Consider the following 13,234-nt stretch of genomic DNA (forward strand, 5'->3'; position numbering starts at 1 on the left):
TATACTTTTAAAAAAACTTATGTGCATACAAGCACTCTGAGAATTTAGGGGCTTCAGATTCCCTGGATCTGGAGTTACAGGCAGACAGCTGTGAGCCCATCCACATGGGTGCTGGGAACCACACTCAGGTCCTGTGCAAGAGCAGTACATACTCTAAACCATGGAGCCATCCCTCCAGCTGCTTCTATTGTTTTTGTAAATAGAATTTAAGAGCTAAGTAATTTCTTCACAAGGTCCCCACAGATTATTCCGTCGTAAAGAAAGAACCAGAAAGCAGGAAAAGGATATTTATTGAGTTAATATGAGAAAGAACATATGTAACCTTCAAAGGTAGTCTTTTGGGGAAGTATTGCTTTTAATTATTTGATGTTAGAGTATCATTTATTCATACTCACTACAATTAATATTCTTTTAGAAAATGTTGGAGTTGCATTAATTTACTTTCCTGGTTTTTAAAAATATTGTCATGTTATCCCAACTCTATCCCCTTAGGGCTCAGCCTCCAGGTTCAGATTTAGGGTCCTTTCTCACTGCCTTCCTTCTGTCATTCCTCCTAGGAGCTCTCTATTCATTGGCGACCCCAGCCAACCTGAAGAACTGCTCTCTACCAGGGACCCACAGCCACTGCCACACTTGGCTAGGAACCAGGTAGGCTACCAGAGCTCTCCTTCCCTTCCTGGTTAAGCAGCTCACTTTAAGTCCCTCTCCTTATTTGTCTTCACTACTTTATGACAAGACTTGACACCACCCATGGCATTTTCCTTTTCTTTTGTTGTTGTTTTTGATACAGAGGAAGTTTGGTGGGAATGAAGTGGGTGGCTTTTGGGAGGCAATGAAAATGATAAAAATATAGTATATGAGAAATTAAAAATATATGCAATAAAAAATAAAATAATATTGTCATGTTTTTACTTATTGAATATGCATCAACTTATTGAATATGCATCAACCTTTTTTTTCAGGAAGGCCTGAAAAAAACCAGAAGAGGCTATTTCACAGCAGAGGCATGATATGAAATTGGCAAACACTCCCACTTGTGTAGACAGTCGTCTTCAGTGATTGGTACAGGATTAACTTGGTACAAGATTAACTGCAGAGGCAAGGCCTCACCAGAACTGAAGTAGTCCATCTCATAGTGATGAGTGGAAAATCATTATTGCAGAAAACTACCTCTGGTTTCTGGTTTTCATCAAGTGTTTTTAGTTAGATGTATCCCCAGAATGGTGACTTTGTGAGCTGTTCATTCACTTTAAACCAGTTAAGATCCCATCTCACAAATAATCACATTGTTGTCAACATCATTTGTCATAGATGTTACCTACACTATGATTTTTAACTGTTTCTATTATGCAAATCTAACACTAGATGATATATTCTGAATTTCCACTGAAAGGAAACATTCTTCCCCTTGTTGAAATATGTAATTTTATTATAGGTCTGGTTTTCATTTATCAAGTGCTAATATTTTCTTTTGCTTTATAAACAACTCTAAATACATGCAGCTTTCTCATTTGGATATTGTTAACTTTTCCATAGATCTTATCAAAAAAATATGAGGGAAAAAGAACTTGTTTACAATAGTAGTAATGTTTACATATAGCACCAATGACAGTAGTGTCCAATGTTTATTGGGCATTTTCTTGGTGTCAGGCACTCGAAGTGTTTTATCTGCATTAATTCACTTATACTTCCTACTGATCCTAGGAAGAAGGTACTAGGAATAGAATCATTATATTGTCAAGGAAGCCAAGGTATAATGACTCCTCTGAGCGAGCTCCTCAAAATCAAGGAAAGTCTAGGATACATTAGTAAGAATGATGTTTTGAGTTGCATTATGTGGGAAGGTAATTATGAAAGAAAGTTTTTATAAATGTTTGTTTCAAACCTTTTAATATATGCTCCTCCCGTAAGAAAATTAAAACAAATTGCTATGGTCTGAATGGGTATTCTCAGCCCCTGCCAAGTTATATACTGAAACATAATAGTCAACCTGATATTGATAGGTGGGGCCTTCAGGAAGTGACTAAATCATTGGGCGGAGTCTTCCAACAAGGGACTAGGGTCTTTGTAAAAGAGCTTGAAGATTAGATTTACCAGTCCTTTTACAACCCTCCCACCACTGAGAAAATATCTCTCCAGCCCAGAAATAGTGACATTGTTTTGGACTGTGATAACCCAAATCCTCAGCAGACATTGAACCTGATGACAGCTTTATCTTGGACTTTTCAGATTCCAGAAATGCATATATAGTGTTTATATATTACCCATTTGTGGCAAGTTATTGAAGCAGCATAAACAGATTTAGATCCATGTTCATGTTTTAATAAACATTAAAAAACAGTTTCATAAGCACTAGTGTTGAAGAACATTCCTAAGTATGTCACAGATGAAACCTCTTAGGTCTGCTTTGATAAAAGGGCTATACATATGCCAGTGATTCTGTTTTGCACAAACTCTCCGGTGCTGTGGGATGGTCTGTGTTTGCTCTGATTGGTCAATAAATAAAATACTGATTGGCCAGTAGCCAGGCAGGAATTATAGGCGGGACTAACAGAGAGGAGAATTGGGAGAACAGGAAGGCAGAGGGAGACACTGCCAGCCGCCGCCATGACAAGCAGCATGTGAAGATGCTGGTAAGCCATGAGCCACATGGCAAGGTATAGATTTATAGAAATGTGTTAATTTAAGATATAAGATCAGTTAGCAAGAAGCCTGCCATGGCCATACAGTTTGTAAGCAATATAAGTCTCTGTGTTTACTTGGTTGGGTCTGAGCGGCTGTGGGACTGGTGGGTGACAGAGATTTGTCCTGACTGTGGGCCAGGCAGGAAAACTCGAGCTACACTCAGGCTTAAGAATGTCTGTGTTTTCAAAGGAGCTAATATAGCAATGTCCAAGATTTAAAAATTATTTGCCTACCCAGTATTATCTGATCTCAGAATTTAGAATCATCTTCAGAATTTTACAGATGACAGGAGGGTCATATAAACCCTTGTTTTCTGAAGAAACAACCAAACATATTATGTCAGGATTGCTAAATGGGAAAATGAATTTGTGAGGACTTGGTTGCCCATAAACTCCCTCAAATGAGTGTGGAAATAAACTGTGTGGGTATTCTTTGTTTCAGGTAGACTTAATGTGCACATCAAATCAGCAATGGACCCTGCTCTTCCCAAAACTCCCTGTTGACTGTGCTAAGTGGCCTGACAACATCATGTAGCTTTGTAAATTGGGACTTACTTTTCAACCTCATGCCTTTATTCAGAGTTCTTCCCAATCTACCTTAAAAGGAATTATTAAGCTAATAACAAAACCCACTTGAAAAGCATTCATAACCTGTTTGTTATCTGGAAAATTTCTCTTTGCCTAGAGACTAAAAAATACACTGGAAACTTTCAGCTCTCAGGTTTCTTCATATGTATTTCAAACTTTCGCGACAGTGATGTCAGCCAAGACTGAATGTATTTTAAATGAGAGACTGTGTGCCCAGATACAATCTTCACGACTGCAAAAGCAGCACAGGTCCACATGGGGCACTGGGGAGAATCACAGCTTCAAGTTTGGCTAACATGACCTTAGCATTTTGGCTTTACTACTTCTCACTCTTGACAATAAGAAGAGCTCTCACCTTTTAAAAAGTGTATAATACGCATTTATGTCTATGAGTATGATGTGCTTGCATTTGTGTGTGAGAGACAGAAACAGTGTAGGTGTGCATGCGTCACTGTGTACATGCATGGGTCAGAGGACAACCTCAAGTATCAGTCTTCGCCTTCTACCTTATTTAGGGCAGGGGCTCTTGCATGCCACTACACTGCATGCCAACCCACACAGCCACACATTCCTACAGAACCTCCTGTTTGTCACGAGAGCTCTGACATCAGAGACATGAGTGGCACAGCCTGCTTTTAAGTTGATTCTGGAAATTAAAACTCAAACCCTCGCCGGGAAATGGTGGCGCATGCCTGCCTTTAATCCCAGCACAGGAGGCAGAGCCAGATGGATCTCTGTGAGTTCAAGGCCAGCCTAGGCTACAAAATGAGTTCCAGGACAGGCTCCAAAGCTACACAGAGAAACCCTGTCTCGAAAAACCAAAACCAAACCAAACCAAAACAAAACAAACAAAAACAACAACAACAAAAAAAAACCACCTCAAATCCTCATGTCTGTGTGACAAGCACATTACTGAGCCAGTCGAGCCCAATATTTGTATTTTTAATGTCTCCATTTTCTCTTCTGGAAATCAGATGACAAATAGCTTTTCAGAATAATGTGAATAATATAGATAATAAAGCTAAAATTCATGACATGGTGTCTACTGTATAATAAACACTTAGATAATCAGGCCCACTCTAAGTTCTAATTATTGCACCAAAAGCATTTTAATATTGTCTTATATTTAGGTTTGGGCAGTAGCTTTTTTAAAAAGTCTTTGCCAATATAGCTCTTAAAGTAAAATGCTAATTATAATACTCTGATGAAAAGTTAGCACTAATACTAGTGAGGTTGAATTATGTTTCAGAACAGAAACTTGTTTTATATAGGACAGAAATTAATAATTCTCGCTAATTTTAAGACATTATAGTAGAAACATGCCATAAACTGCTGTTCCTGGGTTTTATAAAAACCTGAAGATACATTAAAATGCTTCCAAGCAAAGATTACCCACGGACTCGGTCAGGTGCCAATGCCCTTGGCTGTACCTCTTTAAGGTTATGACTGAAGCATTTGGATCACGAAGGATTTCTGATGCTGGGCCATGTTTCAGGTTAGTTATAGCATAACCTGGGAAATGAACTTAGAGACACAGTGCTTAAGTTAGCCCTCAGCCTAGTGACAAATAATAAAAAGGGGATTTGGGGACAAAAAGGTAAAGCCAGGCTTTAGGAGCCATACTCTCCACATAGGAAAGTCCTGTTGGTGACCTGGGGTAGTGGGAGGAGTGAGCAGAGCTGGCTTCGGTAGGGTGTAGGGCTATCTTTTGTGTGCTCAGTTTTCTCCTAACTCATGCCTCCTAGTACGTATACTAGGAAATACAAGCAAGATGTTTATGTTAGCACTGCGTTAGTCTGTAAGGGAGAGTAAATACAATAACCCTGTGAAGAACAGTCTGGATCTCAGGCCCCAGGAAAGAGAAGCTGTCATTGAGAAAACTGGTATGAGAAGAGCCAAGGTTACCTAGATACAGGGACAACTAATACCTCAAAGTCAGATTTCTTGTTCTTCATCTAGCTCCTTCTTATTCTCTGCTTTAATGGCAGTATAGCTTCTGAAGACCTTACACACTGGATAAGAGTGAACAGATTATTTTATATTATGGTTACATGTACATGAGAATGAGCTACTGCCAGGTGGTGGTGGCACATGCCTTTAATCCCAGCACTCAGGAGACAGAGGCAGGCGGATCTCTGTGAGTTCAAGGACAGCCTGGTCTACAGGGTGAGTTCCAGGACAGCCAGGGTACACAAAGCAAATCCTGTCTCCAAAAACAAACAAAAAAAGTACTTGGATTTGGTCTTTATTTGAGAATATTTGACTTAAGTCATTAAACCAGCTCCTGTTACATCCCTTGCTCAGGATGTAACAACTGCTTAAGTGGATCTTATCCAAGTGGCAAATGGACTTGTCGAAAATTCACCTGTGTTTCTCCACCCATTTTGTCCAGCTGTGTAACAACTGACACCCTTCTGTATTTTTACTTCAGATTTGTTCTGTGTTTCCTCAGTACACGTCAATGAGTGATCTGGAAATATCAGGAACACCACTACTTCCAAGCAGCTTAGGATGCAGGCTGGAGCTACACAGGGTCCCTGATCCCTTTCAGCTTTTACTCTTTTCACAATCTCAATGGAAGGAGGGGTAAATGCTTACACTATTAGACAAGTTAAAGACAATGGAAGTCACTGCATCCATTTCTGTTTCTTCTCTAATGGCTGTCTGATATTCTGCCAAGTAATATGAAAAGAGTAGCTAACACTACCAGGAAAAGGATTACAAAGGCATCATAATTAAAACCCTCAACCACATTCCCTTCAGTTAGCCAAGAGGTAGAGCACATTAGCTTTTACAAACAGGGCTAATGTCAGTTCCCATTTTCATTTGGCCCTGTGTTGTCCAAGCTACCTGCCAAGGAGCCTTGGTTAGTGGCTTGCTATGCAGTTCCTGAGTGCAGCATTCTCCCCTCTGAGACTGATACAGAATGAATGACTATCACCTGGAGTACTTCCCGGTGAGGAGGGCTTGGTCTGAGACACAATGATGTTCGTGGCTATAATCTAGATTAAAGCTCTCCATCTAGCCCACAAATTTCAATTAAATTCTTCTAACCTTTTGCATAACAGAACATTGGGAGACTTTGGTTTCTAGGTCAGTTCTAGATTTAGGGTATATCTGTGGGCACAGAGTTATAAAAAGGCAGGTTTTAGTCTGAGTCAAGTGCCTCTGCTTCTGCACTGTAAAAATGGCCTAAGAATAAAATGGACATAAGTTTCCAACTGCCATAATAAATGCACCAGAGTTCCCCCGCCACCATCTCAACAACCTTTCTTGTAAGATGTGAAAAATAATAGGCTATGGAAAGTATGGCAAAGTATCAAAAATAGAGGGATTTGGTACTAAGGAAAGCAAAAGCTGACAGCCAGCTAGCTCTCTAGAGTTTCTTGCTTATTTACCTAGTTCTTTCCATATTTACTTGAAAGATTTAGTTCCTCTATCTGTGATTTAGTTTTGCTCCTCTTTTACTATGATAATGACTTAATAGATAAGGAACTACTATTTGTTCCTTTTCATTGTAAAGTGGACACATAGAGCTAAAATGTAGAGCCCATCTTCAGCCATCCACAAACATCAGCTTAAATTTCTCAACAAGACTGAGAAAGAAGTAGTTACCAATGTGAACTAATCCTGCCTCAACTGGCACTGGGGATTCCTGATAAGATTAATCAGTGTTTTGGGGATGGAAGAACATTTACATTTGAACACTACTGTATCCAGCCACTAGTAAGAGAAATTACAATACTTTACAGCATCAAAACTAATGTGATAGAATTTTATGGTCCACATAAGGCTAATTTGAGCCAAAAGCAGGCTGCAGGTGCATGCTTAGTCAAATGATTAAAAAAAATATTTTACTCCCAAGTCTGGGAATTAATATATTGTTTCCTTTTATGCTTACCAAAAATGCTTTAACATTTTTTAATTCATATTTTATTTGTGTTTTTGCTCATCCAGTCATGAGCCATAGTGTTGTGGAGGTTAGAGGTCAACGTGCATCCTTTCACTATGTGGATCCTGGGATTCAACTCAGGCTCCTTGCAAGTGGCTTTGCCTGCTAAACCAATTGTCTGAAACCAAGACAGCTTTCAAGCTAAGAGCTATGAGATAAGGTGGTTGCTACCATAGATTTTTTTAAAAGCAGAAAAAGAAAAATACATATATACTTGAACCACTGTGGATGAGACCATCTGTACTGTGAATTCCTGAAAGGATTAATCAGAAGCCAGTACTATTCAATGATTTCTAAAGCAACTGCAAGAGATTAAACAGAGAGCCTTTGAGCATGAAGAGTCACTGGTGACAAATGTGGTATGTGACAGGTGGTAGCTCAGGTTGCCTGTCATGACATGTGAAAAGAATTAGGTGGCATGAAAAAATATTTTCTAAGGTCTTTCAATCTAATGATTTTCTATAGGCTAAAGGTCTACTGAAATTCTGATTGTCAGGAATGAACTCCCAGATGTTTTAGTATGGTACATGCAGGGATTGATTATTGGAAGAAGGGAAGCAGAAACCACCCTCCTGGGTCTGCTAAGAAACAACCCTCTTCATTCATCATCCCCTCTAGAATGTACTTCCAACTGCAAGTGTGAGAGACAGATTATGAAGCAGTTCTCAGTCGATACCCTCCATATTTCCAAGGTGATTAGTTTCTGTTAATCACCACATCATTGGCTCCTAAGTTTACCCTGTCTCTAGTAAACAGATGCAGATTGATTTACAGACACCCTTTCCCTTACTTTTTAAGTAAGTACCTAGTGTATAGGCCCCCTTCTGAAAATCAGCAGTTAGCTCATAACTATCAACAATCATAGATAAGCTGAGCATTGCTTTCCACATACGAACATCAGTAAATTATCAAGTCTTCATGGAGGGATGCTCTGTGATGGTAGCAATGACAACATACTCCTGTGACTCATTTTTGGAAGAAAGAAAAGGTGCCAATAAACTGTGCCTGGGTTAGAGGTAAATACTTTCATAGATGGCTAACAATCCAGGCAATACTGCATTCCCATGCAAATGTTTAAGCCCTAGAAAACAGCAATTTGAATAATATATGCATTTTCTTACCTTCTATTGCTGATAAGAGAACCCTAGAGTGATCATATGCAATGACATTTGCATATCTGTTCTTTGGTTTGTTTACTTCCAAGTTTGAGTGTTCCCATGTGAACTGCTGGCCAGGGTCAATTGACTGGAAAAGAAAAACAGTGCACACAAAGTCAATACTGAAAAACATGGAATTAAGGCCTTTATTACAAGGAATGGACATGAAAATTCCAAAGTCACACTTCATAAGGATGATTTTAGCTGTGAAGCTGAGCATTAACATAACCCACATAAGCATATACTAACCAATATCCTAAGAGATATTACCAATCACCAATATTGACACAAATGAAAAGCATCAATACAGAAGTTCTGTTAATATTAGAATAGTAGGGATGTGACTTACTTTTCCATTTCTTTCTCTGCTGCTGTAGTTTATGGGTTATTTTAGCTCAATATTTCTTTTGGTGCTATGAACATAATTTGCCTTGGATACTCTTCCTAGCCTTTCCTGCTGGACCCATGCACACACTTTCATTTGACTGGAAGGAGTACTCCTTCCCAGTCTTTCCTGCTGGATCTGCACACACTTCAGTTGACTGGAGTACTCCTTCCCAGTCTTTCCTGCAGGATCTACACACGCTTCAGTTGACTGGAGTACACCTTCCCAGTCTTTCCTGCTGGATCTGCACTGCATACACACTTCAGTTGACTAGAGTACTCCTTCCCAGTCTTTCCTGCTGGATCTGCACTGCATACACACTTCCAGTTGACTGGAGTACTCCTTCCCAGTCTTTCCTGCTGGACCTACACACACTTCCAGTTGACTGGAGTACTCCTTCCCAGTCTTTCCTGCTGGACCTACACATAATCTTTCAGTTGAATGGCCTTTCCTTGGCTTTGCTGAGCACAGCTCTGCTTCTGATTCTCTAACCTATGTGCTCCTGTCATAAGGGACATTTATGATTTTATCTGTTTCTTTATAAATTACCATAGCCAATAACAGGGCAATTTGTACAATCCAAACAGTAGACAGTGCCAGCAATGAAGGGAAGCCAGTAATCATCATCACAGTCAGAAAAACAACTTATATCTCTACAGAAGGTTTGGGTTGTTTTTCTGTTGATAATATTGTGTCTGTGTATCATCATGTTTACCAGGTTTGCCTCTTTTTATCCCTGAGTTTTTTTCCTTATATTTTCTAATTTTCAACATTTTTTAAGTGTCTTAGTTCAAGCAAAAACAAACTACTGTATGGACTATGTGGATATAACATGCATTTGTAGGTAACTCAACAATGATTTCAAAACTACATTCAGGCTTAATTGCCTAATTGAAGAGTTCAAAAAATTGATAGTGGGAACAAGCTGTATGGTACATATGAAAATGTAGTCTGTGAGAAGGAAACCTAAAACTTACAGGAGAATTGTAATGGATACCGGGTTATTACGCTTCACAACAAGTATAATTTAATTTTCTTAACTCTTAGGAGATGGCTCCTCCACCCCCTCATTTGGCAGCTGAAGAGGTAGAAGAAAAGACTGACTCAGTAAATCTGACTGCTTGAAGGCCTTCTCTGACAGGCAGTGTACTCACTGGTGTTAGTAACCCAGTTAAACTTGCAGGAGCGACTCAGACACTTCAAATGTAGGCCAGTGAATCAAAAGCTCACTACTAACTACTGGCTGGTAGTTACAAGGCACAAGGCTGCGTAACTGTCCAGAATGTCACTGTAGAATAAAGAAGCCCAAGACAGGAAACATATCTAAACACAACCATTCCTCACATCCCAACTTATCATCCTGTGTCATTCTGGGACAATTACATAAGAAATCAAGTTTTAAAAATGAGGTTGGCTTCACATGGATGATAGGACAGATGGGACGCAGCTTACATTTATACTTGTTTTACACGGATCAAACAAACATTGATTAAATAATGCTGACTTGCCTTTGTGCAGCTCAGCACTCATCCATCTGTATCTATCTGTCTGACTGAACATTTAACAACACACAGCACAGGTCATTATTTTTGGAGCTTGTCAGAATGCTGAGAGCAGTAAACTCAGGAAAGAATAAGTACAGAAAGTCGGCGAGGTATACTACCATCTTTTATACTTAAAAAAGAAAGAAAGAAAAAACAAAAAAAAACCCAAAGTGCTTTGAAAATCACCTTTCCGTTATCCATGTTAGAAAGGCAAAGAAATCATAAATAAGTGAAACTCTTATTCCTATTTTTTTTTCTCCTTTCTTCGTGCTATTGATGACATGGGAGCTTTGTCATCTGTGTCCTCTGGCCTCTGCTGTTGCAGTCTCTTTAGGGTGAATATCATGACCAACATGGACAAAGAGCAACACAGATGCTGGCTGATAGGGAAGGTAATTTCCATTTCAACCTCAGATATTTAGCTGGTGCACCCTGACTGTGCACCCTCCTATTAGAAATTAAGAGGAAGTCAGTGGAATCATTTGAAATTAGCATCCTTTCATTCATTGAACTCAGTGATTTCCCCCCCCCTCCGCTTTGGGCCTACTGCTTGTGTGTTCCTTTCTGTTCAATTCTCCCTTCCTTGTCAATCTCTGTCAAACAGGCTTCTCTGTGATGCTGATGCAGTTTCAGCACCCATGAGCATCTTTAGCTTCCTCAGTTACAGTGCTGCCTGGGTTTCCTTCAGTCTCTGCAGAGCTTTGAAGCTGAAGTACAGCGAGCAGACTTACCCAACTAGAAGTTGACAAATGGGCTTTTATATTTCATAAACAATATGAAATCTGTATACTATATTGTCACAGAATTCATAGGTAAGAATGCCTTATTGTATTTATAATTTATTTCTCCAGCCAATCAATAGACCCTTCAACTCCACAACCCAGATGTATGGTAACAACAACCTGACCAAGATGCCAAAGAGTTTTTCACATCCCTGTCTGGACACAAGAGATCTAGGTAGATTGCCCCTCCCCACCAAGACTTCAAACAAAATCATTTTAATGCTAACAGACTTTCAACTCTGTTGCTTCTGGGACGGGTGGGACCAGATGCAAGGAAATCTCCTTTGTGGGTAATTTCAAAGAAGAAAGGCAGTCTCAAGTACACACTTGCTAATATCAAATACTTGGTATTAAAACCTCAACTAGAACTTTATCTTAAAATGAGTAAGTGGAAGAATAAACTATGTGTAACACGTGAAGTTCTAATTGTGTACTGTATTTTTATTTTAAAAAATGCAATGAAAATGTGTGTCTATCCAATAGCTATAATATTTGCTGTGTTAACTCATTTAATTTTAAATAAAAATCCTATGTGTGGGTATCATGTTTATCATGGTACTCTCCATGTAATGAGTGAGGTGCACAGAAGTAAAATGATTTGTTCATAATTAAATAGCTACTAGGTAGAAAGGTCAAATGTGCTGTGCTTCCTCTGTAGCTCAAAGTTTACTTGATGGTTTCATACCTCTGCTGGTTCTTCAATACAATGCAAGGAAACTTGGAATCAAAACACTGTAAAGAACGGCTTATCTCTGTGATTCTAAGCACAGGACAGAATCCTCATAAATTTGCACAGCAGATTATAGTACTTGAGTGACACTCCCTGGGGATGACCTTTTCTTCACAGTGCTGAGGTCATCACTTTAAAGCAACGTTCTTTAGTGGTTTCTAAAATCTAACCTTTGGGTCAAAAGAAAAATATAATTCCCATTTTCAAAACAGCACACAATCCATAAACATAAGTACTCAGTGTTACACTTCATCCTCCACATTAACCAAGAGAAAAACCTCAAAATATTCCTTTAGAGACTCATCAAAGAACTACCACAAAAACAGATCCATTCTGGGTTTTTTTTTTTGTATGTTTGTAAAACAAATAACAAAAATTTAATTATATAGGAGGATTAGACCAACTATGTTACTAGCCAAACTATGGGCCAGACCATTTTCATTTTTTAACTGGAACTGAACTTTCAATGACCTTAGCTTCTGGAGAAATCCTAGCTTTCCACATAGTTCATCTGGTTTTTCCATAGTGTGGTTCACCCTCAGGCACTCTCAAGTCCCTTTCGAGCTTAGAAGAGCAGTCAGGAGCTGACTGGTAATTCCCACAGAAAGTTGTTTCTCCTATTCATTTATTTTTATTCATATTTTCTCTCCATCCCATTTGAAAATGGTAAACTGGTGTATATAGCTATGTGAACAAAATACATGCTTACAGAGTTAGGAAAGGTTATATTTCCCACAGTTAGCAGTTGCCAGGAGAACATTCAACCAAGAAAAGAACATGCATTTAGTAGAAGCTAACAATCCCTCATAAGCCAGAATATGAGATGTGGTGGAAAGTATCAGCAGTATCTGAAAGACAAGGGTGAGCCTGGTGTTTTCAGCTCTGGTTAGCTGCAGCAAGAGAAGTAACTTGAGTCTGTGTCCTGTGTGTCCCTCCTATCCATGTCCCTTCCCTCCATGTCCCTTCCCTCCATGTCCCTTCCCTCCATGTCCCTTCCCTCCATGTCCCTTCCCTCCGTGGTCCTTCCTTCTCTCCCTCTGTGTCCCTTCCCCCACAGGCCAGGTCTGTGCCCTTGTGTTCTCTTGGCTCCCCTTATCTAGTTAGTTATCAGCTCTTGTTGAGTCTTTCCCTGTAACAGCATCTCCGATACAGGTTACCATTAGCGTGTGAAGAAAGAAAACAGGACTTTTCGAGATTACCAGTGTTAATAAATGGACATAGAGGCATTCTTCCTTGAACAGAAGAAGAAATGTATACAATTCATGAAAAAAATTTATACATGTACCACACTTGTCAAATGTGGTGAAAAAGAATTTCAGACAGATGCAAAATTTTGCCTTCAGTTAAAAGAGTTGAATTGAGATTTGAAATTTAGAGCACAGTTTGTAACAAATACAAAACTTTATAATAAA

General features: G+C 39.2%; 1 protein-coding gene across 15 annotated transcripts in view; it reads right to left on the bottom strand.

The window, feature by feature from the left end:
• Ptprd (protein tyrosine phosphatase receptor type D) overlaps positions 1-13,234 on the bottom strand; it is a 2,233,434-nt gene that overhangs the window by 67,720 nt on the left and 2,152,480 nt on the right. For all 15 annotated transcript variants that reach the window (XM_015999923.3, XM_076564405.1, XM_076564406.1 and 12 more), the window contains one exon: positions 8,346-8,469. In XM_015999923.3, coding sequence (XP_015855409.1) covers positions 8,346-8,469 — 124 coding nt within the window. The remainder of the gene's footprint in view (positions 1-8,345; positions 8,470-13,234) is intronic.

Source organism: Peromyscus maniculatus, chromosome 2 (assembly GCF_049852395.1).
Source record: "Peromyscus maniculatus bairdii isolate BWxNUB_F1_BW_parent chromosome 2, HU_Pman_BW_mat_3.1, whole genome shotgun sequence".
Classification (NCBI taxonomy): Eukaryota; Metazoa; Chordata; class Mammalia; order Rodentia; family Cricetidae; genus Peromyscus; species Peromyscus maniculatus.